Source organism: Mchenga conophoros, linkage group LG9 (assembly GCF_057382185.1).
Source record: "Mchenga conophoros isolate Kocher_MC1m ecotype Shallow Benthic linkage group LG9, M_conophoros_male_GT1.1, whole genome shotgun sequence".
NCBI lineage: Eukaryota > Metazoa > Chordata > Actinopteri > Cichliformes > Cichlidae > Mchenga > Mchenga conophoros.
Window position 1 is genome coordinate 11,812,235 of NC_140534.1, and position 26,334 is coordinate 11,838,568.

The 26,334-nt window shown below is 41.7% G+C and overlaps 3 protein-coding genes across 6 annotated transcripts; 1 reads left to right on the forward strand and 2 right to left on the reverse strand.

The window, feature by feature from the left end:
* Positions 1–8: 8 nt before the first annotated feature.
* On the reverse strand, positions 9–15,200 carry nsmaf (neutral sphingomyelinase (N-SMase) activation associated factor). 2 transcript variants are annotated; one of them, XM_085286466.1, is made up of 31 exons: positions 15,055–15,200; positions 12,281–12,367; positions 11,288–11,366; positions 10,927–10,988; positions 10,579–10,615; positions 9,656–9,706; positions 9,256–9,327; positions 9,106–9,153; positions 8,716–8,768; positions 8,413–8,542; positions 8,220–8,291; positions 8,012–8,120; positions 7,186–7,362; positions 6,985–7,064; positions 6,814–6,904; positions 6,357–6,420; positions 5,071–5,122; positions 4,860–4,980; positions 4,641–4,772; positions 4,512–4,554; positions 4,258–4,424; positions 3,713–3,824; positions 3,361–3,419; positions 3,108–3,175; positions 2,946–3,013; positions 2,736–2,859; positions 2,195–2,278; positions 1,838–1,988; positions 1,432–1,534; positions 1,237–1,346; positions 9–681 (listed from the first exon to the last, which is right to left on the reverse strand). In XM_085286466.1, the coding sequence occupies exons 1-31, from the start codon at positions 15,090–15,092 to the stop codon at positions 587–589; spliced, it is 2,739 nt and encodes a 912-aa protein (XP_085142592.1). In that variant the 5' UTR covers positions 15,093–15,200; the 3' UTR covers positions 9–586. The 2 variants fall into 2 exon arrangements, with proteins under 2 accessions (XP_085142592.1, XP_085142591.1); XM_085286465.1 differs by having other exon boundaries at positions 11,288–11,381.
* Positions 15,201–15,779: 579 nt separating this feature from the next.
* Positions 15,780–19,694, forward strand: slc35d4 (solute carrier family 35 member D4). 2 transcript variants are annotated; one of them, XM_085286477.1, is made up of 15 exons: positions 15,780–15,990; positions 16,397–16,443; positions 16,631–16,708; positions 16,803–16,884; positions 16,986–17,063; positions 17,159–17,187; positions 17,268–17,319; positions 17,393–17,441; positions 17,647–17,692; positions 17,822–17,857; positions 18,170–18,204; positions 18,624–18,693; positions 18,969–19,062; positions 19,172–19,236; positions 19,493–19,694. In XM_085286477.1, the coding sequence occupies exons 1-15, from the start codon at positions 15,919–15,921 to the stop codon at positions 19,554–19,556; spliced, it is 897 nt and encodes a 298-aa protein (XP_085142603.1). In that variant the 5' UTR covers positions 15,780–15,918; the 3' UTR covers positions 19,557–19,694. The 2 variants fall into 2 exon arrangements, with proteins under 2 accessions (XP_085142603.1, XP_085142604.1); XM_085286478.1 differs by having other exon boundaries at positions 17,162–17,187.
* Positions 19,695–19,778: 84 nt separating this feature from the next.
* rbbp8 (retinoblastoma binding protein 8) lies at positions 19,779–26,074 on the reverse strand. Of its 2 annotated transcripts, none has more exons than XM_085286475.1 (19): positions 25,940–26,074; positions 25,356–25,482; positions 25,202–25,244; positions 25,010–25,105; positions 24,595–24,686; positions 24,307–24,379; positions 22,788–22,969; positions 22,617–22,700; positions 22,460–22,536; positions 22,274–22,341; positions 21,879–22,167; positions 21,599–21,764; positions 21,395–21,483; positions 20,963–21,080; positions 20,737–20,874; positions 20,586–20,622; positions 20,400–20,487; positions 20,176–20,317; positions 19,779–20,022 (listed from the first exon to the last, which is right to left on the reverse strand). In XM_085286475.1, the coding sequence occupies exons 1-19, from the start codon at positions 25,940–25,942 to the stop codon at positions 19,925–19,927; spliced, it is 2,010 nt and encodes a 669-aa protein (XP_085142601.1). In that variant the 5' UTR covers positions 25,943–26,074; the 3' UTR covers positions 19,779–19,924. The 2 variants fall into 2 exon arrangements, with proteins under 2 accessions (XP_085142601.1, XP_085142600.1); XM_085286474.1 differs by having other exon boundaries at positions 20,586–20,625.
* Between the last annotated feature and the right edge of the window lie 260 nt (positions 26,075–26,334).

Sequence of the window (26,334 nt, forward strand, 5' to 3'; positions counted from 1 at the left end):
AGGAGACGTTTTAGAGGCAACCATGATTTATTAATAAAACCTGAGCACCATAAAGCTCTGACAGACACTGTAAATCCACTGCAAAATTAAAATTCATATAAAGCTACTGAAACATGATTGCTTATTTAAAAACAAGGTACAATCCATCCACCAACTACACCTGCTTTATCCTTTAGGGAGCTGTGGAGGGAGGTTAGGAAGAGATTAGCTACGTGATGTTTAACAGTTAATAAATTTAGGCAAAGTCCACATGTATGTATGTATGCATGTATAACAGGCTAAAAACTGAAGTGAAAAATCAGGCACGTACACTTCTGCTTCCGTCTCTCATGCACGAAACTGTAAGTAGACATTTTCTCCCAAGATGCAGACATCAATGAAAACTAAGACGTGTGGCCTGTTGCTTGGTTTTGGATTAAAAACAGTTCAGAGCCAACTCCTCTGAGATGCTGCACATTTAGAGTATGTTTTCAGCATGTCTCAAGTCCTTTGTGAGTCTCTTTCAAAGGCAGTCAGCAGGATACTTGGCCTGTGTTGTCCAGGATATTGCACTGGGAGTCTTTATCTCCCCAACAGAGACGGAACTTTAACTCTGGAGCTTCCAGAAGATCATCTGTCGGTCCTCTCCACCTGTGATCACTGTGGTGCACAGCTCACTCATCCACATGGCTGTGACAGCACCTGTGTGTACATGGATTTATGTATAATATTCCTTAGCTTATATTGTTATTAACTGATACATTTATTATAACGCATGTACATTTTAAGGTTTTACTACATTAGTGGCACAAACATATTAGCCAAATTAGCATCCAGTGACATCTTCTGAATCAAATATTACAGATTTAGTGGAAATTAGTGAACTGTGTGTTTTTTATTCTGTGCAAGTTTCACAGAAATCTGACCAATACTTTAGAGACAGGGGTGTCAAACATAAGGCCCGGGGGCCAGAATCGACCAGCAAAGGCTCCAATCCGGCCCACCATTTTCTGTTATTTACTAACAACTTTATGTTATGATTCAGGGTCATTCAGGACAATGAATTAGCAGAAGTTCCTGGTAAATTTGTCTATTCATTCCTGCCAATTCGTTCAACTGGCAGTAAATAAAACCACAAATGTAGCAGATTTTCTTTCCTTCTTGTTGCTGGTTTTACAGCCAATAAACAAAGCAGCAGCAGAAGTTTGAAAACGGGGGTAAAAACTCCACCCAATGATTACTGAAGATGAGCTCTACCTGAGTGTGCAGGGATCCTCTTGGTAACTGTGTTGGTAAGAAGGTCCCACAGGAGGAGGTCACCAGACTGGCCACCACACAGCACCCAGTTTCCATCCCAGCAGAAACACCTGCACACACAAACATGCTGCTAAATGCTTTGAACATAGCACAAAGAAACAAGTGAAATACAAAGTTCTGGATTGCTAGGAAAACCTCTGCTCCTCTTCAGCTTTCACAGAGGAGATCACCATTCCCGTCTGGACGTCGATAACCTTCATGCAGGAGTCGGCTCCAACGCTGAGAACGTGTCGGCTATCTGAGAATGCAAAAGTGGTATAATCACACACATGTCTTTGGATAATACATATGAGTCTGGGAGTTGTAATTTCTCAACAGAAATTCTTCCTGCTCAGCAGTAAAGGGTTGTTTGATTCACACAGAAGAATCAAGCAGCCAACAGCCGCTTCAAAGAAAGCTGAAGAAGTGCTCTCCACATGCACTTTAACTGTACTGAGACAAACATTAAGCTTAAGGGAATTATTTACTCAACGCTTCCACGAGCAGATCTGAATTTTATGTTTAACATTTTAGGTGATCAAAGTTCCACGTTCACACAAACCAGGACTGAAGTCCGTCTGGTGGATGGTCCCACTGTGGCAGTGGATCTGCTGCAGAGTCCTTTGGCTGCTGTGGTCCCAGATGGTGATGGCCCCATCTTTACATCCAGACACCAGCAAAGTCCCAGCTGGGTTCAGACTGACTGTGTTCACCTGAATTTGAATGTTAGAGAGCAAACATGTTTTTATTACGTTTTTAACGCTGCTAAAATGTCTCAGTGTTTGACAAATATGAACATTTTATTTGTCAGAGTCTTTCCAACAATAACACATGCACACAGCGTTACTATGATGCATTTAAATCCACATGAAGTTTGTAAGATCTTGATGAAACCTGTGGCTGCGGTTTTGTCACTCACCCCAGCATCATGTTCCAACTCACCCAGCAAATTAAACTGGGATCTCTTGTGAGTGGAAAAGCTGTCAGAGTTGCATTCCCACACCTGTGAAGGTCACACAGAAAACAACGCTAAAGGTTCATCCTCTCTCTGACATGGAGTCCTTAGTCTTCCTCAGTCTGCGTTCATCTGCTGGCACTGAAACAAGCCGGCTTCTTTTCAGAACGAGCACCCAGGTTTAGCTTCATGCAGCCTGACCAGGCCGGACTCTCAGCTGTCATCACAGCACGAGTGCGAGCTACGATGCAATAACAGTATTCTCATTCCTGTCCAGGGAAAGCTTTCAGGATATCATTTTACCGTTTGTGTGAGTCTGATGTGTCTACGATGTTGCCTCCTTATTTATTAGTAAAGGGACCTCGTGTGTTATTCATCATGTGATGTACTGTCCAATCTGGTCCATATGACAAATACTGCATAGCTCTCTCCCTTCAGTAAATTCATTAGTCCAGCACTGTAACATGTCCCATGTCTGAAAAGGGTTATAGAGACAATACTTTACCTTAACAGTGGAATCCCAGGATGCTGTGTAGAGTTTGTCCTCAAACCAGCACATTTTACTGACAGCGTCATCGTGACCCATCAGCGTATCCTGCCGCCTGCCATACGGGACGGAGTAGAAATACCTGAGAGAGAGGAGCGTGCAGGTCAGCGAGAAGCCGTCAAAACTCTCTGAAAACCACGTTAAATATAATGAATAAACAGTCCGTACACATTGTTGTCCCACGAAGAGCACACCACCGTTTTACTGTCCGCCAGTATCAAACACGATGACAAGGCCTGAAAAACAGTCGAGCGGTTTACTGTTTACAGAGAAATGGAACAGATTGCTAGAAGAGATCCGAGGAAGGAGATGCTGAACGGGCGAGCGTACCATGTTAGAGAACGACATGCTTCTCTGGAACTCCTTCAGCTCTTTGGAAAACATTTTAAGTGTCGAGTCTGTAATAAAGAGCGAGAGGGGTCAGCGTGAAACACGTCTCCACTGACAGAACTGAGCAAACCGTAATTCATCCTTCTCTTAATCCTTTTAGCTCAACAGCTTTTTAATTAAAGAGAAAACAAAATGAGTTTCCAAGTAGATCTGAGTCGTCTACATTTCTTCTCAGTCTAGACATTTTCCAAACCTTTAGATGTGGAGAAAACAGCCGATCCACCTCGAGACACAGCAATGCCTGTCACAGCTCTGCACATACAGCAGAAACAAAGTTACTTAAAAAACATAAATATACACGTATATTAAAAAAAACACATGAAATGAAGAATTTGTTTAGAATAACACAGCAGTCTGTTATTGAAGGAAGTAGTCCTGAAACTAGTATTAAGTTTCTGAAGGGGTGTGGAGCTCCTGCAGCTGCCTGCTACCTGCTTTCTTTGAATTCACTTCCTCATTTTTGAGGCAGGGCTTTCACTTTTGCTGTATGTGGTTACATTTGTACTCTGCTGTAACTGCAGCCCACCGAGCAGCTCCTGACTCACTCTTTATGGATCTTGTGGCTGGAAACGGGCTTCAGACTTTCCATGTTTGCCCAGGCCAACCTCCTGCTCTCCTCGGTGAGATCTTCGAAAGACGAGTCCTCGCCCTGAGAGGCTGCAAAACAACACAGGGATCCGGCCTACATGTTAACTTATTATGGTTATGAAAAACATTTTATATATCAAAACACATTAAAATGCAGTTAATATAGCTGAAAGTGCATAAATGAAACTTTTTTTCTTCAGTAAAACCAGAAAAAAAAAAAAAAAAAAAAAAAAAAAAAAAAAAACAGGAGTAAATTAATAATTCATCGTTTTTGTGACTCTTTTTAATCTTGAGTTTGTGTTGATTGGCTTCACTCACTGAGACATGCACCATCCTCCCAGAGAGGAGTAGTGAAGCACATAACTGTGTGGGCTTTAGAAACACTGCTCAGCTCTCACAGCTGCCGTTGCATCGTGTTATTAGCTACTTAAGCCTGAACAATGAAAGAGAAAGCTCTGCAGCTGCAGGGCTCTCACACACTTCCCGTGCTGTGCGGTGTTACCTGGAGATAGCTCAGCGTCGGGTGAGTTGATGCTCGAGCTTCGCGTAATGTTCTGAAACCTCGGGGTGATCCTCTGAGGGTGAGGGCTGGTGAACAGCTGTTTGGGCGTCTGGCCAAACTCCAGGATCTGTGTCAGCATGGCGATTCTCTGATCGGTGTCCTCAATGCTTGCCAAACAGACAGAGGGGAAACGTTAGGCCAACGAGGCGGGATGAGCATTTGGAAATATTCTCGTTGGATTTTCTTTTCTGTACCTGTCACAGTCGATCCCGCCCTCATAGGTCAGTGGGTGAAACACTTAGAAAGGAAAACGATGAGATGAATATTAATCGTTGGCATGTTTTCGCGCCTCTTGTACTGAGAGTAGCTGTTGGTCATGTTACCGTTGTGAGCCGCCACAGCTTCACTGCCCCTCTGCTTGAAGCCAAACACCAAGTCAATCCACTCATGAAGGTGTTCGGACACATACTGACTCTCCAGGGCGGCTTTGTGCTTTTGAAGAAAATCACTGGAATCTGGAGGAAGAAACAGCAACCCTTACTTCCTCACGCGACTCCTAATATTACAGAGACACACAGACAGCCGGTCGACAGGAAGTTCACCTGTGGCCCACGGCGGAAGAACGACATCACCAACTAAACTTCCGTTCTGCCGTCTGCCCAAATCCAGACTCAGTCTGTTTTCCAGGAAGCTGGGGTCTGTCCCATAAAACTCTGGGATCAACTGCAAACATACGAGGAAAAGCAACATGTCAAGAAAGACATTCCTCGACAGAAACAGCATCAACACCAGATAATAGACGAATAGCTTTACCTCCTTGAAGTCCGTAGCTCCCTCCAAGCAGTTTTTCCACGTCTCACCTATGCTGTAAGAAACCACAACACGTCACCAAACACGTCTTCAAAGTGTGAAATACAACATTCACATCTTCACCAGAAAACACTGTACGTGTTCAAACTTGTTTCCACAGTATTCACAAACTGCAAACTCTGCTTGCATGCTGTTCCTGTACAACAGTGCATGTAAATGTGAGCATGAATGACTGTTTCTCTCTGTTTGCCCTGTGATAGGCTGGACACCTATCCAGGATCCATTCCTCCCACATGATTAAACTGGATCAGTGTGCACAGATAAATGTACATCTATGTGTCAAACTTCTTTGATTAGCACTATTTTAGTCAGAGTTAGGATGAGCTTAACTTCTCAGCTCAGGTAAACCTGCACCAATGTCAGCTGGTAATTCTCAGTGTTGTTCTCACATGAAATAAATGTTTTGTACATCGTCCCTTAGAAATGCATAAATAATTATTAATGAGGAAAAAGTAATTGCCCCATAAATCTAATAACTGGTTACCACGTTTGGCAACAAGAACAGCAATCAAGCTTTTGTGACAACTGGCAACGAGTCTTTCACTGTGGAGGAACTTCGGTTTGCTCTTCTTTGCAGAATTGTTTTAATTCAGCCACATTTGAGGGTTTTTGAGCATGAAGGTCACGCTGAGCATCTCGATCAATGTGAGCCATTCAGAGGGGGACTTGTTGGTGTGTTTCAGATCATAACCCAAGTGCTCTTGAGCTTCGGAGCACAAACTGATGACTGGACATTCTCCTTCAGTTTCTGGTAGAGAGCTGAAGTCATGGTTACAGCAAATCACTGTACCACCACCGTGTCTGACTGTTGCCACGGTGTTGTCTTTATGAAATGCTGTGTTAGTTTTAGATCAAATGTAATGAGACTCAAACCTTTCAAAAAGAGTTAAGCTTTTGTCTTGGAGATAATCACAATGTTATTTTTCAAAAAACAAACAAAGAAACAAAAATAAACCCCTCTAAACCTGTGTCCTTGATCCAACACAGCTGATTTAAATGGCTAAACGACCTCCTCAACACGTTCTCCAGAAGGCCTGGTAATGAACTAATCATTTGATTCAGGTGTGTTGACCCAGGGTGAGATCTAAAACCTGCAGGACACCGGCCCTCGAGGCCTGGAGTTTGACACCCTGATCTAAAACATGCAAGTATGACAAAGAAATCAGCCAGTGGGCAAATTTCTGTACTTTACCATTATAACGTTTAAAACCACGGGGGAAATAATTTACCTATTGAACATTCGGTCAGCGTGGTCATAGCGGCCATTCTGGAGACACAGCATGTGCTCTGGAGCTGCAGTTAGAGGACAGCAAATGAATTTAAAAGATCAGAAATCATTACTGTTACTTCAAAAAGCATTAGCAAATATAATCAGGAGAACAGAATTATGTGTCACCAAAATGTCAGTGTGCAGTTTCTGAAGGCCGTGAGTCACAATGTGAGTCACAGTTACTGTGACAATTTTGCATTTGACTGATCTTTAAACTTCTGCTTGACTCGCACAAGCATCATCAAGATGAAGACTGAAAGTGTTGTGCTGTGCTTTTAACTGTAGTGTTATATTTGACTGTTGTGTCACCTAGGTGACCAGCAGGCTAAACCTCAGAGTTATAAAACATACAAAAATAACATCTGTTGGTTCCACACGTCCTGTAGATGATAAGTAATGTTAACTGTGTGACATACCAACTCTGACCAGGTAAAAAAGGACGTAGCCTGGAGATGAGTAATGGCTGCCGTACATGAAGCTAGGTTCGGGCATGCCTCTGTATCGAGCCTGTGGAGAAGAGGGGAGCTCTGTGGTTAATAAGGAACTTGTCAGCAAAAACAAACAGTACGATCAGGCAGTCGTCTCACCAGGAGCCTGTCCAGTCGCTCTTTGTTCAGGGCTCCCACAGGTTTGCTCAAGTCTCTGAATGTGGCAGCATTTGTCATGTCTGAGAAACAAAGCGAAGTACCGACAGTGAGAAACTACAGCATCTTTACAAAGATGCAAGACCCAAAATCTCAGCCACCATCACTCTGACAGGAGAAAGCGGCAAAGGTCTGCGGACCCACCTAACCGCGGGCTGGTGTAGTCAGCGATGACCCATGGGAAGACGGGGTACTGCGAGAGGTCGTTGCAGCTGCGGTCAGCCAGGTTGTTGAGGTGGAGGAGATACTGGTAGTTGCTGAGATGACCACGCTGCCACTGCAACATGTAGCTCTCTGCTGTGTGCTCTATCGCGTGGTTTTCTAAGCGAGAAAGGCGAAAACAGCACAGGTACGTGGTTCCGTTAATCACCGAGAATGAAGCATCAGCGGCACTGCTTTATAAAGACAACAGCAGTTTTTACATATGTTGCTTCTGCGTCACACAGAAACCAGGTTTACTTGCAGCTCTGTATTGAAGATTGTCCAAGACAGACACGTTGTTACTTCTGAAAAACTCCACTTGGTTTAGATTTATTGGGTTCACAATACGGACGAGAATTAATACGAGTTTAACAATTCTAAATCCTTATCCATTCTCATTGGCTCTGCTTTGAGAGTCACCCCCATCTCAGTGCAGCGTATCAAAGACATTCGTGCAAATTAATTGCATGTTGTGTGGTCAATTTTTTGTGCATGTATGAGTCCCGCACACCAACAAATCCGTATCCTAATGGGTACACATTCGATCTTTCTTAGGATTTAGGTATGAACACAAAACAAAAGAAGAAAAAGATCCTAAAGAGATTTTAAAGCAATTTGTTGTGTATTCTTGACAGAAACAGCTCAGGAGTACAGCACATGTGTGAAAACAGCACCCAGAGGCCACAAATTCAGGCTTTTAGAGCAAAATATATTTTAAAGAAGTGATAAAATAAATCAGACATTTATTAATAGGCTTGTATCGTCTCACCCAGGAAAGTTGCGATGTAGTAGTAGACTTCATCTCTGTCGGTCGTGCTGTAAAACTTCAGGTATATGTCTGAACAGAAGTCATTCTCAGAACAGAATACCTCCAGACCCTGAGCAGGGAGACCGAACACATGAACCCATGAGATCATCCAAATAAACTGCAGTAAAGAAATATACTAAAGCTACCTTTAGTAGCACTTGCGACTCACCAGGGGTCTAAGACCAAGCCGTCTTTTGTAGATTCTCCTGACGTTGTGCAGCTTTATCTGAATCACATTTTCCTGAAGGGAGAGGACGTGCACACCAATTACAATTCATTTGTTTGGGAAACATTACTGGTGTTCAGCATCTGAACAAACAGCCACACCAACACCATTCCCACTGCCTGCTTTGTCATCTCACCGGATAGCCATTGAGAGGCTGGAAGTAGAGGTTTTTATCTGTTACGCAGACATGGCCTGGATTGCACACCAGAGGCATGACCATCTCCACTGCACACTCCATGTGAGGGTTTTCAGCAACACTCTGAAAGCTTCACAGCACATTAAAACCACAGTCCTGTCTGGCTGCACGCTCTAGTACATCTAAACCTTATTTAATAATCACTATATTAAGTTTAAGTCACGCATAACACAAACCCAATGAGGCTTAAAAATAAAGTTAGGAAAAAGCATATAAAGACTCATCTGATTGACATCTACATACCAGTTTTTGTCAAACGATGACCTCGCCATTCGGGATTGTAGATTGGCAGCAATCTAGAAATAAAGGAAATGTGGGTTTGGTCTTTGGTTACGCAATGGTTACTTACAATTTTAAACTAATTAAAGGTCATAAAGAGGAAGGAGTAAGAGGGGACAAATACAGGAAGTGCAACAGACTTTCACTGTTTCATTGCATTTGTTTTTCATCGTTTCCTCATCTTCAGGGTTTTGAGGAATGGTCTACAAATGGGAGATGGACCACACTGTTGTGGCATGAAGCCACTACAAATTGGACCTTTATTTAGATTTTATGATGTGGATTTTTGTCAGTGTGTGAAGTGTGGCATTGCTTTCGAGGCTTACTGTGGACTGAGAGTAATGATCGACTTACCATTGCAGTCTGGTCTCCAAGTTTTTCCAGACAGGAGGCCCTGTGGAGCTGCAAAATTTAACAGATTTTAAAGGGAATGAAAGCAGCTCACACCGCGCACGTGACACAAAACTCCCCCCCACAGTATTTTGTTTTGTACCAGCGACATACCTGAAGTAACGTCTGGACAACATCCTCTGTTTTACTGCAGAATTCTAACTGAAAGGTCAGCGTCTTTTCTTCCTGTGATCAGACAAGTTTATTCAAAAACAAAAGAAAGTTTCTTGTGAATAAAATGACACACTGGTTTTAGACAATCATTCCAGAATTTTACACTGGTCATTATATAGCATAGTGTTCAAATGGATCCAACAAATGCACATGAGTCCAGAGGCTGTGATCTTTGGGCTCTGACTCATCGTAAGAAAGTTTTACCTTCCGTTTTCACCCTTTCATAATAAAAGAAAAAGCCAGCAGCAGTTATTGTGAGACAGTGACATTCCAGATTTTAAGCACAAACAAGTCTCTGAATACACAACAGAAGACACTCATGCTGAGCTGACTCACCCACCCTTTCATTTCTGTAAGGCGCAATAACGTTGCTTTCTTTGATGTATATCACCTGAAAACGAAAGAGTGGATTTACTTAGGCTTCGTTCACACTGCAGGTCTTGAAGCGCAATTCCGATTTTTTGATCAAATCCGTTTTTGTCGTCTGCTTGTTCACACTACAAATAAAATATGACAGCAAACGTGCTCTAGTGTGAACGCTCAAAGCGGCCCGCATGCGCAAAAGAAGACGTCACACACAACGGCTCTGTTTAGACCCAGAGCAAACAATATTGTTTGAATGACGGCCCTTAATATAAAGACTTCGGACTTTACGTTTCCCAATTTTTGCTTGAAGTTATTTTATATTTACATAATAATGTAGATAACCTAATAATTATCCTTATTGCTGTTTTAGAGAGGAGCGGTGCTTCAAAGGATAGTTGCAGATTTCTGTCAGAATCTGCAGATTATACAGTACAAATAAAATGTTCACGCTGTCTTCCCAACAGTTTGACTAACATCTACACTGGATGCCCAGGAAGCGTTCGCGATGTCTTCGCCGGCACTGATAATTGGCGTCTGTCTTGTGTCAGTGACGTAAAAGACGGATTTAACGCGACATGACCATTCAAACAGCAGTCGCTTCTAAAACATCGGATATATATCGGATTCAGAACCACATAGGAAAGTGACCCAGATCGGATTTGTGCCGTTCACACTGGCATACCATGTTCGGATATGGGTCGCATAGGGTCAAACAAAAACGGATTTGATGCGCTTTCGCCTGCAGTGTGAACGTAGCCTTAGACAAAAAAGACAGGATGAAAGTAAAGAGGATCAACCTGAACAATCAAATACCATATATTACAGAGAAAAAGCTGCGAGGGCTGGTGCCTCTCTGAAGAACAATATGTTTACAAAAGTAATAACTCCATAACTCACCTGCTTGGAGAGAATAGATATGGCTGATGGTCCGGGTCTGTGAGCACATGCACAAATCAGATAGTAAATAATAAGAATTATGACATCAAAACTATAATTACTTTTAAGATTAATAAAACAGAATAATCACCATTAGCATGTGCCGCATCCAAAGTAGTAGTGCACACGTTTTTATTTTTCAAAAAAAATCACATGAAGCCCAATCATTTGCAGATGCTACTTACAAAACTGCTTTTCAAGTACAGCTGGGCTACATTTGCACTCCAAGTAAACAAACCGGTTTGTCAAACTGAGTAAAGATGAGCATGTGACTTGCACATGCAACGCCAAAGATATTACTGTGCTCACTTGTTAAAAGAGTTCTTCTCTTCCTCCACAAACTCAATCTTCTTGCAATCTCGCAGAGGAATCTGAAAGCAGAGTGAGCAGTTATGATTAAAGACGTGGTGGCGCAACTACAAAATCCATGATTCATAGATTTTGTACACAAAAAAGAAACAATGTACAATACAAGGCTGTCTCCATTATATCCAGCCTGCCTACATAATGGTAACTGTATCTCCCAGCAAAGATAAGACAGGCCTGTGACACCAATGTATATTTTTTAATGTTAAAATTCACAATTTTAAATTTAGCTAGCAGCATTACCACAATGTTTATTGGTTGTAGTTTTATTTTTGTTTTTTTAAAGAATGTTATAAAAACAAACCTTTATAATTGGTTCTGCAAGCTCCTCTGGATCAAATATGATCGATTTGGAACAAATCTTGAATGAACCTCTGATTTTTCTGGAAAGAAAAAAGCTGATGTTAGCTTGTTAAGTAATAGCTAGCCCCACCCCCCAAAAAACAAACAAACAAAACAACACACAAAAACCTGGCAAAACAAACAAGAGTAAATATTTTGCACAAAAAAGTCAATAGACATTTATAAAACTAAAAAAAAAAAAAAAATCTTGAAATGTTAGGAGAAATATGTTAATTACAGGCTAGCAACCTCTATAAATTTTCCTTCCCAGGTTTTTCCCCCCCAATCGGCCGTGTTTCGGGGGGGGGACAAAACCGGAAATGAATTCAAACAACAGATTACTTTTTCTTTGAATTGATGGGTCTCAAAGCTAATGTTACAGAGCAGAGCTACAGTGTAAAGTCGTCCCACATGGCAATAAACGTTTAGCCTAAACAACAGAATTTGACTCACATCCAGCCTAGAGCCAGCGTTAGCCCCACAGCTCGATCACATATTTGCCAAATATAAACCAAATGAAAACAGCTACATGGCACAAATGTTGTCCAAATGGCCTGAAGGACAGAAATCTTCAAAATGAGACAAAGAAAGCAAAGGTGGTGTTTTGTGTATTTACTGTTCACTCCTTTTTCAGTAGGTAGGTAACAGGACATGATTATCACTGAAAAGTTCACAATGTTTGATCAAAAAAAAAAAAAAGTTTACACAAGCCTTCATCACAGAACTAAATGGTGTTTGAACAGTTGTTCCTCAGAAGGCAGAGCAACTACCATGATCAACCCTAAAAGCTTTAAACAAACATGAGTACATGATAGCACCAATAAAAACAGAAAAGCATTTCAAAGTGTGAGACTTCTTTAGCTTTTTGTTCTGCAAGCTTATAAAGTACTTCCATGGTGCAGCGATTTAAGGTGTTAGATGCTGATGAAGCGTTGCCTTTAATTATCCAACTTACCTCTGCTTTTTTAAAGTGCTTGTCACATGGTACGCGGTGTGCTGTTCAAAATAATATTCCTCCAAATCCAGCAGCAAGAGGGAAAACCTGGAAAGGAGCAAACAGCTGCTTGAGAAAACATCAGAGCAATGGTGGGGTTAGACTGGTGGGGTCAAATCACCAGATTTTTTAAAAAAGTACTGTATTAATAAATTAACAGTAAACAACACATTATTAATGTACATAAAGGGGAAAATGTGGCTCTTTAACACATAAGTGTGACTCCAGGCAATGATGCATCCTGCTGAAAACTTTCTTTGGTGCACTTTTTAAACATTTAGAATCTTAGAATCAGCAAGTTTCTGCAGATTCTGGTCAGTGCTGATGCATCATGTTATGATTGCGTTCTGTCAGGATTACACACATTAAATAATCTAAGAAAATGTAAATAAAGTCACTTTGTAGGCTAGAATTGTGACCACTAAAAGAGAGAGAGCCTCATAGTTGATTATTCAGCTGTGAGCAATGTTGCAGCTTAAGTGTGTAATATTTCTGCTTACTGCTGCACTGACAATCAATACATTAAACCACTGTGAGCAGTAATGTGGATTTAGAAACCGTGGCATGCACTTCCTTTGCTCAACTTGCATTAACATGTTTAAAAGTATTGAAAGGAGTTAACTGCTGACATATTTAAGAAGCTACTTCATGCCAGAGCAATGTTTTAGCGCGCGCATACACGTATGTGTATATATATACATACATATATATATATATATATATATATACATATATATATATATATATATATATATATATATATATATATATATATATATATATATATACATACATACACACACACACACACATTTTTTTTTCCCCCCAACTGATATTTCACAACAAATCCAATAAAGACATTTCAAAAACATCAGCTTGGTAATTGGACCTACAGGAACTAGAAACAGTCCGGTGCAGCTCACAGTCTTCTACATACGCAGCTTTAACAAACCCGACAAAGGGTATTGAAAGGTTTTATGTGGAACTGCTGCTTGTTGAAAGCAAAAGTTATCAGATTAGGCAGAAGGATGTGTCACTAAAAAAGGAAGTGATTTGCTTAAATTCAGTGGCCACTTTGTTAGGTACACCTGTTTATTGCTCGTTAACACAAATGTCTAATTACCAAATCCCATTTCAGCAATTTGGTGGACGAGGACATGGTCACGACTATCTGCTCAAGTTCAAACTGAGCATCGCAATGGGAGAAAAAGAGCGACTTTGAGTGCTGCATGATTGTTGGTGCCAAATGACCTCATTTACTCTCCTGGCATCTGCCCCAATCTAGAAACATCTGCAGGGTTTGCAGATAATGGTCTGAAAGCGACAAACTATCCAGTGAGCAGCAGTTGTCTGGCTGATAATGCCTAGTTGATGCCAGATGTCAGGGGAGAATGGTCAGACTGCTCTGAAGGCAACAATAATGCAAATGACTGCTCATTACAACCAAGGTGTGCAGAAGAGCATCTCTGAACACACAGCACGCCACACCTTGAAGCAGAAGACCACACTGGGTGCCACTCCTGTCAACTAAGAACAGGAAACTGAGGCTACAATTTACACAAGAGCAGCAAACTCTCCATGCATGGATGAATGCTTGTATGAATAGTTTAGTCTGCTGGTGGTGGTGCAATGGTTTAGGGCACAGGTGTCGAACTCCAGGCCTCGAGGGCCGGTGTCCTGCAGGTTTTAGATGTGTCCTTGAACCAACACAGCTGATTGAAATGCCTAAATGACCTCCTCAACATGTCTTGAAGTTCTCCAGAGACTGGTAATGAAATAATCATTTGATTCAGGTGTGATGACCCAGGGTGAGATCTAAAACCTGCAGGACACCGGCCCTCGAGGCCTGGAGTTCGACACCCCTGGTTTAGGGGGATATTTCCTTGGCACACTTTGGTCTCCTTAGTGTCACTGAACATGATTTAAATTGCCACATCCTACCTGACTTTTAAGTACAGAAGAATGCTTTCTATGTTAACCAGACTGTTAGAAGAAAGCTTATTTTTGATGAAATTGGATCCTGACTGATGTAATTGTTTGTATTCATCTCCCTGACCGAACATAACACATTAGAAGCAGAGGCCTGTGGTAGCTTGAGGTCCAAAACTCCAGTATCAGACAGGCTCTAATGAGTCGAGTCACCAGTGCGTACAAAGCACTTCTTCACACTCGCTGAAGAAACTGTTCATCCTGTATTGTTCAGAGGTGACCTCATCCTTTTCCTGCCCAGCATGCTGAGTATCAAAGTGCACTGTGGAAATTCAATGCCCTGCTCTAGACTGAAACGATCTCCTGCGTGGTCCCAAAGCTTTTAAGAGCTCACTCTGGTGGTCAGTTTGAAGCATAGATCATGTGCTAAGGTCTGCCGCTTCCATTAGGAGGCTCAGAATTGGAATTGCTGGAAAAAGCAGCTGCTTTAGTTTAAAGCTCTGTCACAGTCTTTTATATCCTCCACACTCTCACTTAAGCGTCATTTTGTTGTACTGCCCTCTAGACACGGGACCTTCTGGGTAAAAGTAACCGGTCTGCACCGCAGACCAGAGCCCACTTCAATAATTAGACCGCATCCCCCAGCTGACAGTGGAGCTCTGCCTCATTAGCTAAGCAGCCCTGCCTCACGCTGCAATGACACGCGGCCACAGTCGGGGAAAAACAGCCCGCTGCTGCCGCTCAGCTCCCAACAAAACCTCGCAGGGAAATAACCACCCGCTAACAGAAGGTGGAAGAACACCAACCTTTCTTTAGTTCGTTCCTGCGCCAGAAAAAACGCCATGACCGCACAGCATCCTCTTCAGAAACTGAATACCGACAAGCCACAACAGCCCGAGCTTTGTAAACACGGAAACTTGGTGGAAACCACGTGACCCACTCCAAGACAGACGGTGAGCGGTCTGCACAGAGCAGCGGAGAGAGACGTCACTCTGCTGGCACGTTCAAGGACCAACACTGCGTCTGCATCAGTGCCCTATAAATAAAAATGAATATGTTTGTTTTGTCGGTACAAATATTTTGTCATTTTAACCACAAACAGAGTAATTTAACTTTCACTGCTATAATAGTGGGAGTTTTGATGGTTTTTTTTTTAATCAGAAAACCAAGAAACAAATGCACTTGAAAATTGGTTAAAAGTTAAATTAGTGGATTACACAAAACCGCTAAAAAAAAGAGCACAGCACATCACCAGAGACTGTCATCATCCAGGTCACACCCTCAAACCAAAACAATCAACATACAGCATGCACCGTCTTTCCTGCCGCAATCAGACCGATTGCAAAATAAGGACAAAGTAAGACACACACAAAATAGAATTTATCCCAAATCCAAAAGGACAGACTAAATAAACAATAGTATCTTATCAGTGTACATGTGGTGGTACACTTGCTGTGTGTGGGACACACAGACAGCGCAGTGAACCATCTTCCCACGCATAGACGATCTCGGTGTGCCTGCGTCTTGACGCGTCATGTGTGGTGACAGTGAGGGAAGTTTCCGATCCTGAGAGGTCTTCAGTTTCAAAAACGAGCCGCTGTATTAAAAGCTTTATTATTTTTGTTGGTACTTCTCATCATGTCCCAGCTGCAGCGTGTCTGCAGACCATCATGCAGTGGAGGAGACACGTCACCGGCCTCGCTTTTAGCCTTGTTTTTGTTGTGTCATATTTCACGAACAAGGTAGGTACTAGCGAGGATACGAGTCAAAAACTTTAGTTTGAAAAGGAGGTTACTGATTTAGAGATTCCGCGGAGATGCTTTGAGTAATCCCATGTGAATCCATCCAGACATCAGCTGTGTAAAGGGTAATATTAGCGCTTGGTATCAGGGAGTAGAAATAAGTGCAGGAAGTGTACAAAGACCAAGTGTGAATAGGATCCACAGTTATGCCGAATTGAAAACTCGATTATATCACATAGTTAGAGTCGTGTTGTATCCCGTACAGATTTATAGAGACAGCTGTACAAACCTAATTGGCAGACTTTTAAATGGGTTTTGGCGGGAGTAATGAAGCATCTCTAGGGAAATGATTAATACCACACTGCCTGCATATGAAATGAGCTCACTGTCTTCTCTTTTTTTGTAGTTTGTCCTGTCAGTGTTAAACTTCACCTATCCAACCTTATTTCAAGGGTGAGTAACTGAAAATAAATATTGAATATGTATCTAGTGAAGTGACTCTTCTTTGAGTAGAATACATTTCAATAAATCTAAAGAAGTAAAAGGAATTATTCATTAGTTTAATTATGCACCCTGTTGTGTGATACCTGAATAACCTCGTGTTTGTTCTCACTAACACGACCAAACTGCACATTTCCAGATGGCAGACATTTATTGGAGCTATCCTGCTTCTAGTGTCTGGAAAGCTGGGATGGGTGGAAATAAACCGCATCACCAGGTACTGTCACCGCACTGCATTCTGCTGGGTTTGATATTATACTGCCGCGTGGGAGATTTCCACACGATCCACGTGCTCTAATATTGCATTACAGATCTGCGGCTCTGTCCTGGCTTCCGGGCTCCCTCCTATTTGTGGGGAACATTTACGCTGGTTCCCGGGCATTATCACGTTTAGTAAGTGCACAGTTCACTTAAAATAACATCGCAGTGCATTCATGTGCTGATTTTTCTTGCTACTGTGACAATCTTGTTATGAGTGTGTCTCCTCCACGCAGGACATTCCCTTCTTCTTCACTCTTCAGAACTGCTCTCATCCCTTTAGCTACGTGATCTTCAAGGTCATGCGCAGAGAGGTAAGTGCGCTCACCGCCTGCTGTAAACTGATCTGTTCAGTCATGTGCTTCACACTCCTGCTCCTAATGTGCTCTCTCTGCTTTTTGTTTTTTAGCAGAAGACACAGTGGCTGAAATTTATCAGGTATGGATGTTTTTTTTTATTATTTTTTTAAAAAGAGATTCACACATTTCACACATTAAACGTCCCTCCTTCTCTTCCAGCCTATGCCTCATGCTGCTTTCAGCCATCAACCTTCCCTTTTATGACCCTCAGGTAATAACAATCCTGGCTCACTTATTGCCGGTGCCGTAGATCAAGTTAGTTAGCATGTGTCCTTGCCGTGCAGGTGGACCACAGCGGTTACCTGTGGGCCGTCTGCCATCTCGCCTGTGTTGGTAAGTCTAATATCGTAATATGACTTTAAAAACACTTTTAACTGTGAGAAGAATGATGATGAAGATGTCTGAGCCTTGATAAGGCCGAGGGTTTGAGGTGATGTTGTGTTTGAGCTGATCGATTTTGCCCTAAGGCTTAAATCTTTTGATGGCAATAAGCGACTGCAACAGCAGCAGAAATTGAAACAACAACACTGCTTTGCAGGTGCATATAGAGTCTTTCAAGTTCACCACAAGTCCGTCAACCTGAGGTGAGTGAAAGCCTTTGGTGGGCGCACATGAGCGCCTTCCTAGTCTAGCATGCGGTGCAGTTTCTCAGCTTCAGCTTGCTCTGCTGCACATCAGAGGCTGAAGACGCTGCTTTTGTGATTTGATTGCAGTGATCTTGAGCAGCAGTGCATTAACTACCTGTTCAGGTAAGATTCAAGTCTAAATTGTTTGATCTGAGGCTGAACCTTCAATCTTCTAACGTGAGAGTATTAATTTACTTAAACTACATGTAAACAATTGTGATAAACCCAAGTGTTGATGCGTTAGACATGATCCAAAAAAGCTTATTCGTTTCCTTATTCGACTGCCATTCATAAGTCTTAAAATTAAGGGTCAATATACGGGATAGTGATGTCTAAGTTATTCAGTCGGATTCATTTCAAAACTTTAACCTTTCACGTTAAGCAGATTTAGATATTATCAGTGCCTAATAACAGCTTCCCCCCTTTGAACAACAGCGTGCTGCTGCTGGCTGTTGCTGCTCACCCGACAGGTACGACTGACCTCACATAGATTCTGCAAATATTCTCACAAAAACTTCTGTTATTGCTCATTTTGCAGCTCCTCTTCTACTTCTTTAGGAGCCAGCACAGCAGACCCTCCACCCCTGTCACACCACCCCCCTGCATGTCCTCTTTCACTACATCCATGGATCTCCTCTGAGGTCTTCCTCTTTTCCTCCTGCCTGGCATCTCCACTTTAAAAACTCCTTTGTCCAATTTGTCCACTGTCTCTTCTCTCCAAACCGCTCAACCTGAGCTGTAACTCTGCTGTCCTAGTTTAACATCTTCAACCTCCACTTCCAGCTCTGCCTCCTCTCTTTCTGTTACTACCACTGTCTCCAGCTCATTTTCACATATATATGTGTGTGTGTGTGTGTATATAAAATTTATGCCTCTTGTCCCTGTGCAGGTGACCTCACAGGTGCCTTGGAGTTCCCATCCCTGCAGTCGCACACATTTCACTGTGGCTGCTGTGCCAGGTGAAAACGTCAGTTTTCTCTAATATTGATTGCATCGATGTTGGTTAGCCGTGAAAACAAGCTGTCGCCCTTTGAGTTCATATCAAACTGAAGCCTTCAGAGTCCGTTCTAATTATACTTGGATATAAAATAAGTAGATCTTTGTTAGAAAGTTTTAAATAACGGCATATTTAGTGTGTTTATGTACAAGGACTCCTGTTCCAGTTCTGTAAAAGGTTTAATAGGACAGAGGAAGGTTTGTGGCCTTCTTACTGGTTGTGTGTCTCACTTCACAGCGCTCTGCTGGGCTTTTTGCTGCGGTTGGCTACAGTCAAATTAAAAAGCGGACTGTCCTTTGAACACTTTGGGGTCTGGATCTTTTTATCTAAGGTGACTTCAGATATGTTAAACTCATGTAACACACAGTTCATCGCACACACACGTGTTGATCGTCAAAGTCAAACTGATGCGATTTACTTGTTGGATTATGTCCTGTCAGGTTACTGCCATGCTCCTGTCTCCATTTATTTTCTCTGTGAACTCTAATGCTTCGTCTCTTTTGTGGTAGGTACCAAACTTTTGTTTCCAGCTCATTTCAGCACAAAAACAAATGTTCATTTTCCATGCTTCAGATTTCTGCATCCGTCTTATTTGTTCTAACATGTTTGTGAACGTTTGTATGTGAATTCTTGTCAGTTGTGGTTTTAAAAAGTTGCAGGTTTATGTCCAACTTTTAATGCTTTTTGTTTTCCAGTTTAATTCACGTTAATCTCGTGACGCTGGATTTTTGATGAAAGCCCTGATCTGTTTTTGATTGCAGTGTGGTCGTCAGTCACGTCGGAGAGGCTCTGCTGATCTATTCTGAGAGGGATACTCACGTGTGACGAATTTCAGCACTTTAGACGAGTTCACCTCAAATGACTTTCTTTATTAACTGGGGATGCAGATTCTATTTTTCTACATTCATTTTATAACTTTGTCTATTATCTGATCTCCTGACCAAATAAAAGTTTGGTACAAACTGTCCTCACTGCACTGGGTCAGAATTTAAAGGTCTGCATATTATTACTTACTTATTTGTAGATGAACTGTGACAATCCCAACACTCCATAGAAACAATTATTTATTCATCCAAACTATCCGCACAAAAAACATTTAAAAAAAACAAAACACAAGTCAGAACGACTGAAGGGGAGAAAGGAAACAACGGCAACCTTCTTCACAACATCAGTTCTTTTACAGATGGACATTTTTATTTCTCCTCCTTGTTTCGCTTCGGTGAGAATAGAGCATTTAATGGCTGCCTCCTCCGTAAGCGCGCCTCAGGATTCTTCTCTTCTTTGATGTAACCTACAACAGAGGACACATCCTAGTATTAAAGACAGTACAATCCTCTCTCGTGCACTGAAAAGCATGACAGGATGAAGAATGGTCCTGCTGAGAAATGGGTTCAAATGTTTTGCCCTTACTGCTTTAATCTACAGTGCATAACTGTTAAATTACCTCTCTCAATGCATGTTTGCGTTGATGGGAATCCAACTTCCCAGAAGTTTTCAGGTGTGCATGGAGGAACGTACAGGAAACGATGCCTTGAGCAAGCAGACAGCTTTTTCTGTTTTTCCTCCTCTGGCAGATGGGCGTAATACTGCAGGTAAACAATTATTTAAAATAGGATCAGTGTAAGCAGTGTGTCAGTTTTATTAAACTCAAGTACTCAGAATACTTACAATTTCACATTCCTTGCAGGTAGTGCCCTTCAGTTTTCTTCTCTCATCCTTTTTGCGAACGACTGCTACATGTGCAAACGCTGGGTGTCTAATCCAGAGACAGATCTAGGTTATGGAAAACTGACAATGACCAGCAAACATGATCATCTTCAGATAAACACCTGAAAAGGTTGATCAGTTTCTTACCGTGCTTTAGACTGGCATGCACTGTCTTCAGGAGGATCTCCTTATTTGGAGAATTTAGGGGGGGAAAAAAAACACAGGGTTTACCTTACGAATAGATATCTGAAAATACTGATCTAGATTGCACACATTTTCTTTCAATCTGAAAGCTCACCAATGGCCTCCTCTTCATCATCATCACGGTCACAGGGCTGGCTCTGGCCTAGATGTGAACTGTTGCAAGATTTGTACTCCCCGTAAGCCGTTGTGTCGAACATCATATCCAAGCTGTCATTTGCTTTTTCACCGAGTCCTTGAAGTAGGGACAGTTGAGATTACTAACAGTTTAAATCAGCATATTTTAAATATTTTAGAAAAAAAGTGTTGCCGTGTATATTCACCGAACACACTGTCTCCTCTGTCTCGGTCCTTCTCTCTTTGACGCTGAAGTAAGCTGTGACTGACCCAGGTGCAGTCTGTATCTGCCATCTCCACATGATGCTGCCGCTCATCAATTTCCTGGAACGCACAAAACCTGTGTTAGACTCTCACAACGACGTGTGCAATGAATAGATTTAGTTTAAATAATGTTAAAATGATGAACGCTCACATTAAATAGGGACACAGTTTAAAATAATGAGGTCAGTATATGTACAAGTAAAACTCAGGCTTCAGATCAACCTCAGCACTCGCATTTCTACTCCCAGGTCTGGATGATGTTAATAAGAGAGGATATTCCTAATATGGCCAAGCCCAAAGGCCCCGAGCCAGCTTACAGTATAGTGCATGCTGAGGGTGAAGGTTGTTCAGCAGAGCAGATCACGTGACTATACCTCGTCTCCTTTCCACTCGCTGTCGTACATGGAGAGAGCGAGCGCAGGATCGACGCTCCATGTAGGCTCCACTGTGTGCTTCCTATCAGCTGGAACACACAGCCACATTCAAGTTAACTGAATATTATTGAGGAGCATTTCAAACTGTACAACAATCAGAAATATCCGCATGTCCTTCAAGTGACTTTGCTGAAGAGAAATCACCATCTTTAGCTTCACGCTGGCCTTGTGAAGCATTCAGATCCTGCACAGGGGTTCTTTTCTTCCCGTCTGCATCCAGTTTAACCTTCATTTTTGGCTTCTTGAAAGCAGGACTGCTACAAGAAGTGCTTGGCTTTTGGCTGGTGCTCATATTATGTCCTGACTGTACCTGTGTGATATAAAAAGCACCTTGAAACTCTATATTTCTGTCTTACATTTAATTAAACAGCCTGGACACTAAACGTGGTTAAAATTTGACAATGATGTTACTGCCTTCTCTTGCCTTCCTATCTAGTTGCTCCTTCTTGATGCTTGGATTGCTCACAGATATGGCAGTCTGGCTGATCTGTTCACGCTGTAGGTGTTCGCCTTCCTCCTGGTTGTCCGCGTCTTCTTGGAGTCCTCGTTGACTGCGTTCCTGTACCTCTGGACTTCCCTCCTTCACCCGTTTTGCCCTGCAAACACTGCCGCCTTCTGCAAACCGTTTGATGCATGGGAGAAGAGATGGGGACCCTTTAGATGTTGAGTCTGGACTATGCATCAGTGTGGATGAAGAGGACAAGAAGCAAGGCCTTGAAGAGGGAAACAAGTATAACTGTAGCACCGAACTGTTATTTTTTTTTCTCTTTTCCACATGGAGGTGTCTGCCACAGCAGAAGATGATGTCTCAATGCTTACTTTAAACGAACGTCCTGCTTCCAGAGAGTGCTGAAGCTTCTTTGCTGGCTTGGGGCTTTCCTGAGATTCTAAGGTGAGAAAGAGAGCTAATCTGTTTGATCACACCTAAGATTCGTTTTTATTAAAGCCTGATCACATTACATTTTTATTAGATCATCATTTGTTTCAAATCCTGCTTATACACACCATCTGCTGCTTTTCAATAAGTTCAAGGCCACAAGTTTCTGCAATTGCTGCCTCTTCTTCATCTTCAGTCACATCGTCTGAAAATGGAAACAGACATGTTAACAGCAACACGCTCATGATCGCATCTACGGAAGACCAATAATGGATGAAGTCATACTTGAGATCTGCGACGCGTCCATTTCACAGGTGTTAGGGACGAGCACTTCTGCTCTTCCAGGATTCTTTGTGGCACCCTCAGGATCTTTGTATAAAAAAGAATTTAGATTAGAAAACTGGTTTGTGTCTTCAGACAGGTGACGAAGAGGAAGCTACTTTAAAGAGGACTGACCATTGAAGAGCGAATTGTTAGACTGTGGTAGAGGCACCTCTGCATAGCGCACACGCTTCATTTGGTCGTTATTTTTCTGTTTCTTCAATCTGTTTACCACGGGCAGTGAGCTGGGCAAGATCGGGGAGTCTGGAATAACGCCCTCTTCCTGTTCTGCGGGTGAGGCCTCCTTGGATTCAGACCTGAAAAGAAAAGCACACGTGTAGTGCTTCACTGGAAACTGAAACTTTAAAACTTACCGAACCTGAACCTACAAGCCTACTGAGGGGGGAAATTTATTTTCCCAAGGGGCCACAGAAGAAACTGGGACTGTTAGCACCAAAAAGCTTATAAACACATAAAAATAAGAATACTGAGTAGCAGCTTGGGATAATGTATTGTTCACTCCTGAAATGTCTGACCAATGTAGGTGATACACATTTTTATAGAAGCTTTAATTCAAGAGGTTTAACAAAAGTATTGCACTGTTTACAGCTATTTGCAGGAATCATGACACAGTCCCCCATTTTAAATATTTAAAATCTATTAAGTATCTTTTCACTGGAACTTTTAATATGAGGTTAAAAAATTAATTAATTAAAATCTGGGCGCAAACGGAAGAAGCCATAAAACCAAAATAAACCTATCGGAGCAGTAGAATAAACTTGCATTTGTAAAAAGAATAAATGCACAAACCAGGCTCAGCAACACCAAAACACATGAAAGACAACTGAAGACATCTTAAGTACATGAGCGCAGTGGATGATTGGCTAAGAAAAACCCGTTCACAATATCTAACCAAATGAAGAACAGTCTCTGTGAGACAGATGTATCAATGTCAAGAGACACCTTGATGAGTAGACTGCGCAATGCTCAGAAACTGTAAAAAGAAATACAATAAAATAAGAAAGCAGGGGTTACATCTCAGACTCTACAGGTCTCAGTGTGTAAATGTTAAAGTTCATGACAGCACAGTCAGAAAACGATGAACAGGGATGGCTTATTTTCAGGAGAAAGCTGCTTCTCTCTAAAAAGAACATGAAGGCAAAGCTTAGGCTCACAAACAAACCACAAGACTACTGGAACAGACGAGACCAAACTGAAGACGTGTACGTATAATGCAGAGGGGTGTGTTTGGCAAAACCCAAATACATCACCACAAAGCACGGTGGTGGAGTGGTGATGATTTGATGTGTCTGAGTCATCCAAGAACTCCCATATATACCAAAGTATTCCAAGTCATCCGTCTGACGGTTAAAGCTTGGCAATAACAGGCTCATGCAACAAGACAATGATCTGAATCAAAGCAGCAAATCTACATTCAACAGAATGGCTGAAAAACAGAAGAGTCAGGGTGTTGTGCAATGGCCCAGTCAAAATCCAGACCTCAATAAACTGAAGCAAGTCTGTAAAGAGTCAAACTTCCTCCATGATGCGAGATACTGATAAACTTCAAAGTACTTCAAGTTATTGCTTTAACTTTTTAAAACATTTCTCATATTTTTCTCGTGAACAAAAACATTAATGCGACACAGCTTACCGAGAACTCTTCAGTTTTTGCAGCTCAGCTCGCAGCTTATTGTTTTCATCCTCCAGCAGGTTTCTTTCATTTTCTGAGGAACAAAGGTTTGCAAAGAACATGTTTTTCTCTGTTCTTAAACAAACTGAGAATCTTAAAGAATTTTTAGGGTTTTTTCACATTTATTCTAGTATATTACTCATCATATTATATAACATACTACTGTTGTGAAAGATTGCATCTGCATATGTGTATGCACATCAGAGAGGGCTATTAATGGCTGTTGGACACTGAAATGAAAACACTCACTTAGTTTCTCGATAAGACGCAGATTCTGCTGCTGACCGTTTTTCATGTTCTCCTCTAAGATGGAGCATCGATCACACTCTGCTGCTCGAAGCCTGGAAAGGGAAAGCACTGCTGGCAATCTTTGTTTCACACCGTTTTAATGCAACACATTAAATCTTGTTAACTTTCAGTCTGCGGGGGAATCTGAAGCACCCATACAATGAATCAGAAAAGGTTATTCTTGTCTTTGGTATCATGTTGCTCCAGTTAATTAGAAATCCCACATCAGTGCCAAACTGCAGCTCTCCCATCCTAAGTTATAGTTAGAATTTAACAGAGGTTCAACGAGACACATATATTCCAAACAAACAAACAAGCATTTGCTACAAAGGGAATAACAGTGGAGTGCACGTGCATTCATCTTTGGGTAAATTACCTTTCCTCCAGGAGAGCCATGGCATCCTGCAGGTTTTTATTTTGCTCCTTGAGCTGCTGGTTTCGACTGTAAAACACTTCAAGCCTCTGCGCATCTCTGTAGAGGACAAACACATCACTTTACCCTTCATACATAACTTACTAAGACTCAAGTGTCTTTCTCATTAAACGCAAAATGACACAACATACTCACAGGCAACGTTCCTTTTTCAGCTTGCTTACTTTTGCTTCCAATTCTAGAAACAGCAACAAGTGCAATGATGACATGTGTTTTCATTTAGCTTCTGAACTTCATATTATAGATATGAAAGCCAGCATGAACGTGGTGAGATCAAACTGTCAGTTACCCTGAAGTGCATTTTGGTGACACTCTCCAATTTGCCTCCACAAGTCTTGAAAGCGATCAGCTGATTTGGCTGTCCCGCTGCTCCTGTCGTTTCCAAAACTATCTACAAGCGTATCTCTGCTCGCTTCCTGCCAACGCAAATCAACCGTGTTTGCCTCACAACAATAAATTAATTCTTTCAGCTCATTTTAGTGTTGCTTAATGTTAATTCGCACTTGTCAATGTAAGCCTACTTTAGCTTTGCTACATGGCGCGCGCAGACGAGCGCATAAACTTAGTGCTAATTAGCTAAATAATAATAATAATAACTTTCACCCCCTCAACACTCACGTGTTTACTACTTATTGTTTATTGGCTTTCAGAACAAGCATTAATAAAACTTCACCTCTGTCTTTTAGCTTGTTCTCCCAATAACCACTTAGACTACAATTAAGAAATAAATGCAAAGTTTAGACTTAATGACACGAGCTCACGAGAAAACAGCCGCAAACAGACTCAGACTTACACCGACACGTCTAAAGAATAAAAACTAGGATATTCTGTCAAAGAGAAAAATGGTTAGAGTAACGTTTAACAGTACAGTACCATGTTTGAGCCATACAGGCTACGGCTTGACCATAACAAAATCCAAATTCGCGCGCCGAACTGCAAGCTGGGAAATCTTCTTCTTCGTTTTCCAATTGACGTAGGAAAGCTTTGACGCCATCCTCTGTTAAACAGCAGCCAGTGGTTTATGATACTACTTCTCTCCAAACAACAATAATAATGATAATACTTAAAATATTGTTTTATGAAATTAAGTTACAGAAAGTTGTTTGACTTGACCTCAATTACCAATGAGTAGCTTTAAGAATAAAATGTCTAAAATCTATAATATAGAACAGAGCCATGGGGACTACAGTACAATATCATAATCAGAACTGTGTAAAAGTCCTGAGTCGGCCCTTGTTTCTTTATATTTTGAGTTCCAGGTTTAAAAT

Excerpts from the sequence above, each read along its gene's own strand:
- rbbp8 (XM_085286474.1), bottom strand. Across the intron at positions 25,245-25,355 it reads TCACCAAAATGCACTTCAGG|AATTGGAAGCAAAAGTAAGC; the intron begins GTAACTGACAGT and ends TGCTGTTTCTAG. Across the intron at positions 22,168-22,273 it reads AAGCAGGACGTTCGTTTAAA|GCCTTGCTTCTTGTCCTCTT; the intron begins GTAAGCATTGAG and ends TCCCTCTTCAAG.
- nsmaf (XM_085286465.1), bottom strand. The coding sequence starts at position 15,092 with ATGGCGTTTTTTCTGGCGCAGGAACGAACTAAAGAAAG. Across the intron at positions 6,905-6,984 it reads AGCGACTGGACAGGCTCCTG|GCTCGATACAGAGGCATGCC; the intron begins GTGAGACGACTG and ends TCTTCTCCACAG. Across the intron at positions 2,279-2,735 it reads CCTGGGATTCCACTGTTAAG|GTGTGGGAATGCAACTCTGA; the intron begins GTAAAGTATTGT and ends TGACCTTCACAG.
- slc35d4 (XM_085286477.1), top strand. The coding sequence starts at position 15,919 with ATGCAGTGGAGGAGACACGTCACCGGCCTCGCTTTTAGCCTTGTTTTT. Across the intron at positions 16,444-16,630 it reads TATCCAACCTTATTTCAAGG|ATGGCAGACATTTATTGGAG; the intron begins GTGAGTAACTGA and ends GCACATTTCCAG. Across the intron at positions 17,188-17,267 it reads CAGTGGCTGAAATTTATCAG|CCTATGCCTCATGCTGCTTT; the intron begins GTATGGATGTTT and ends CTTCTCTTCCAG.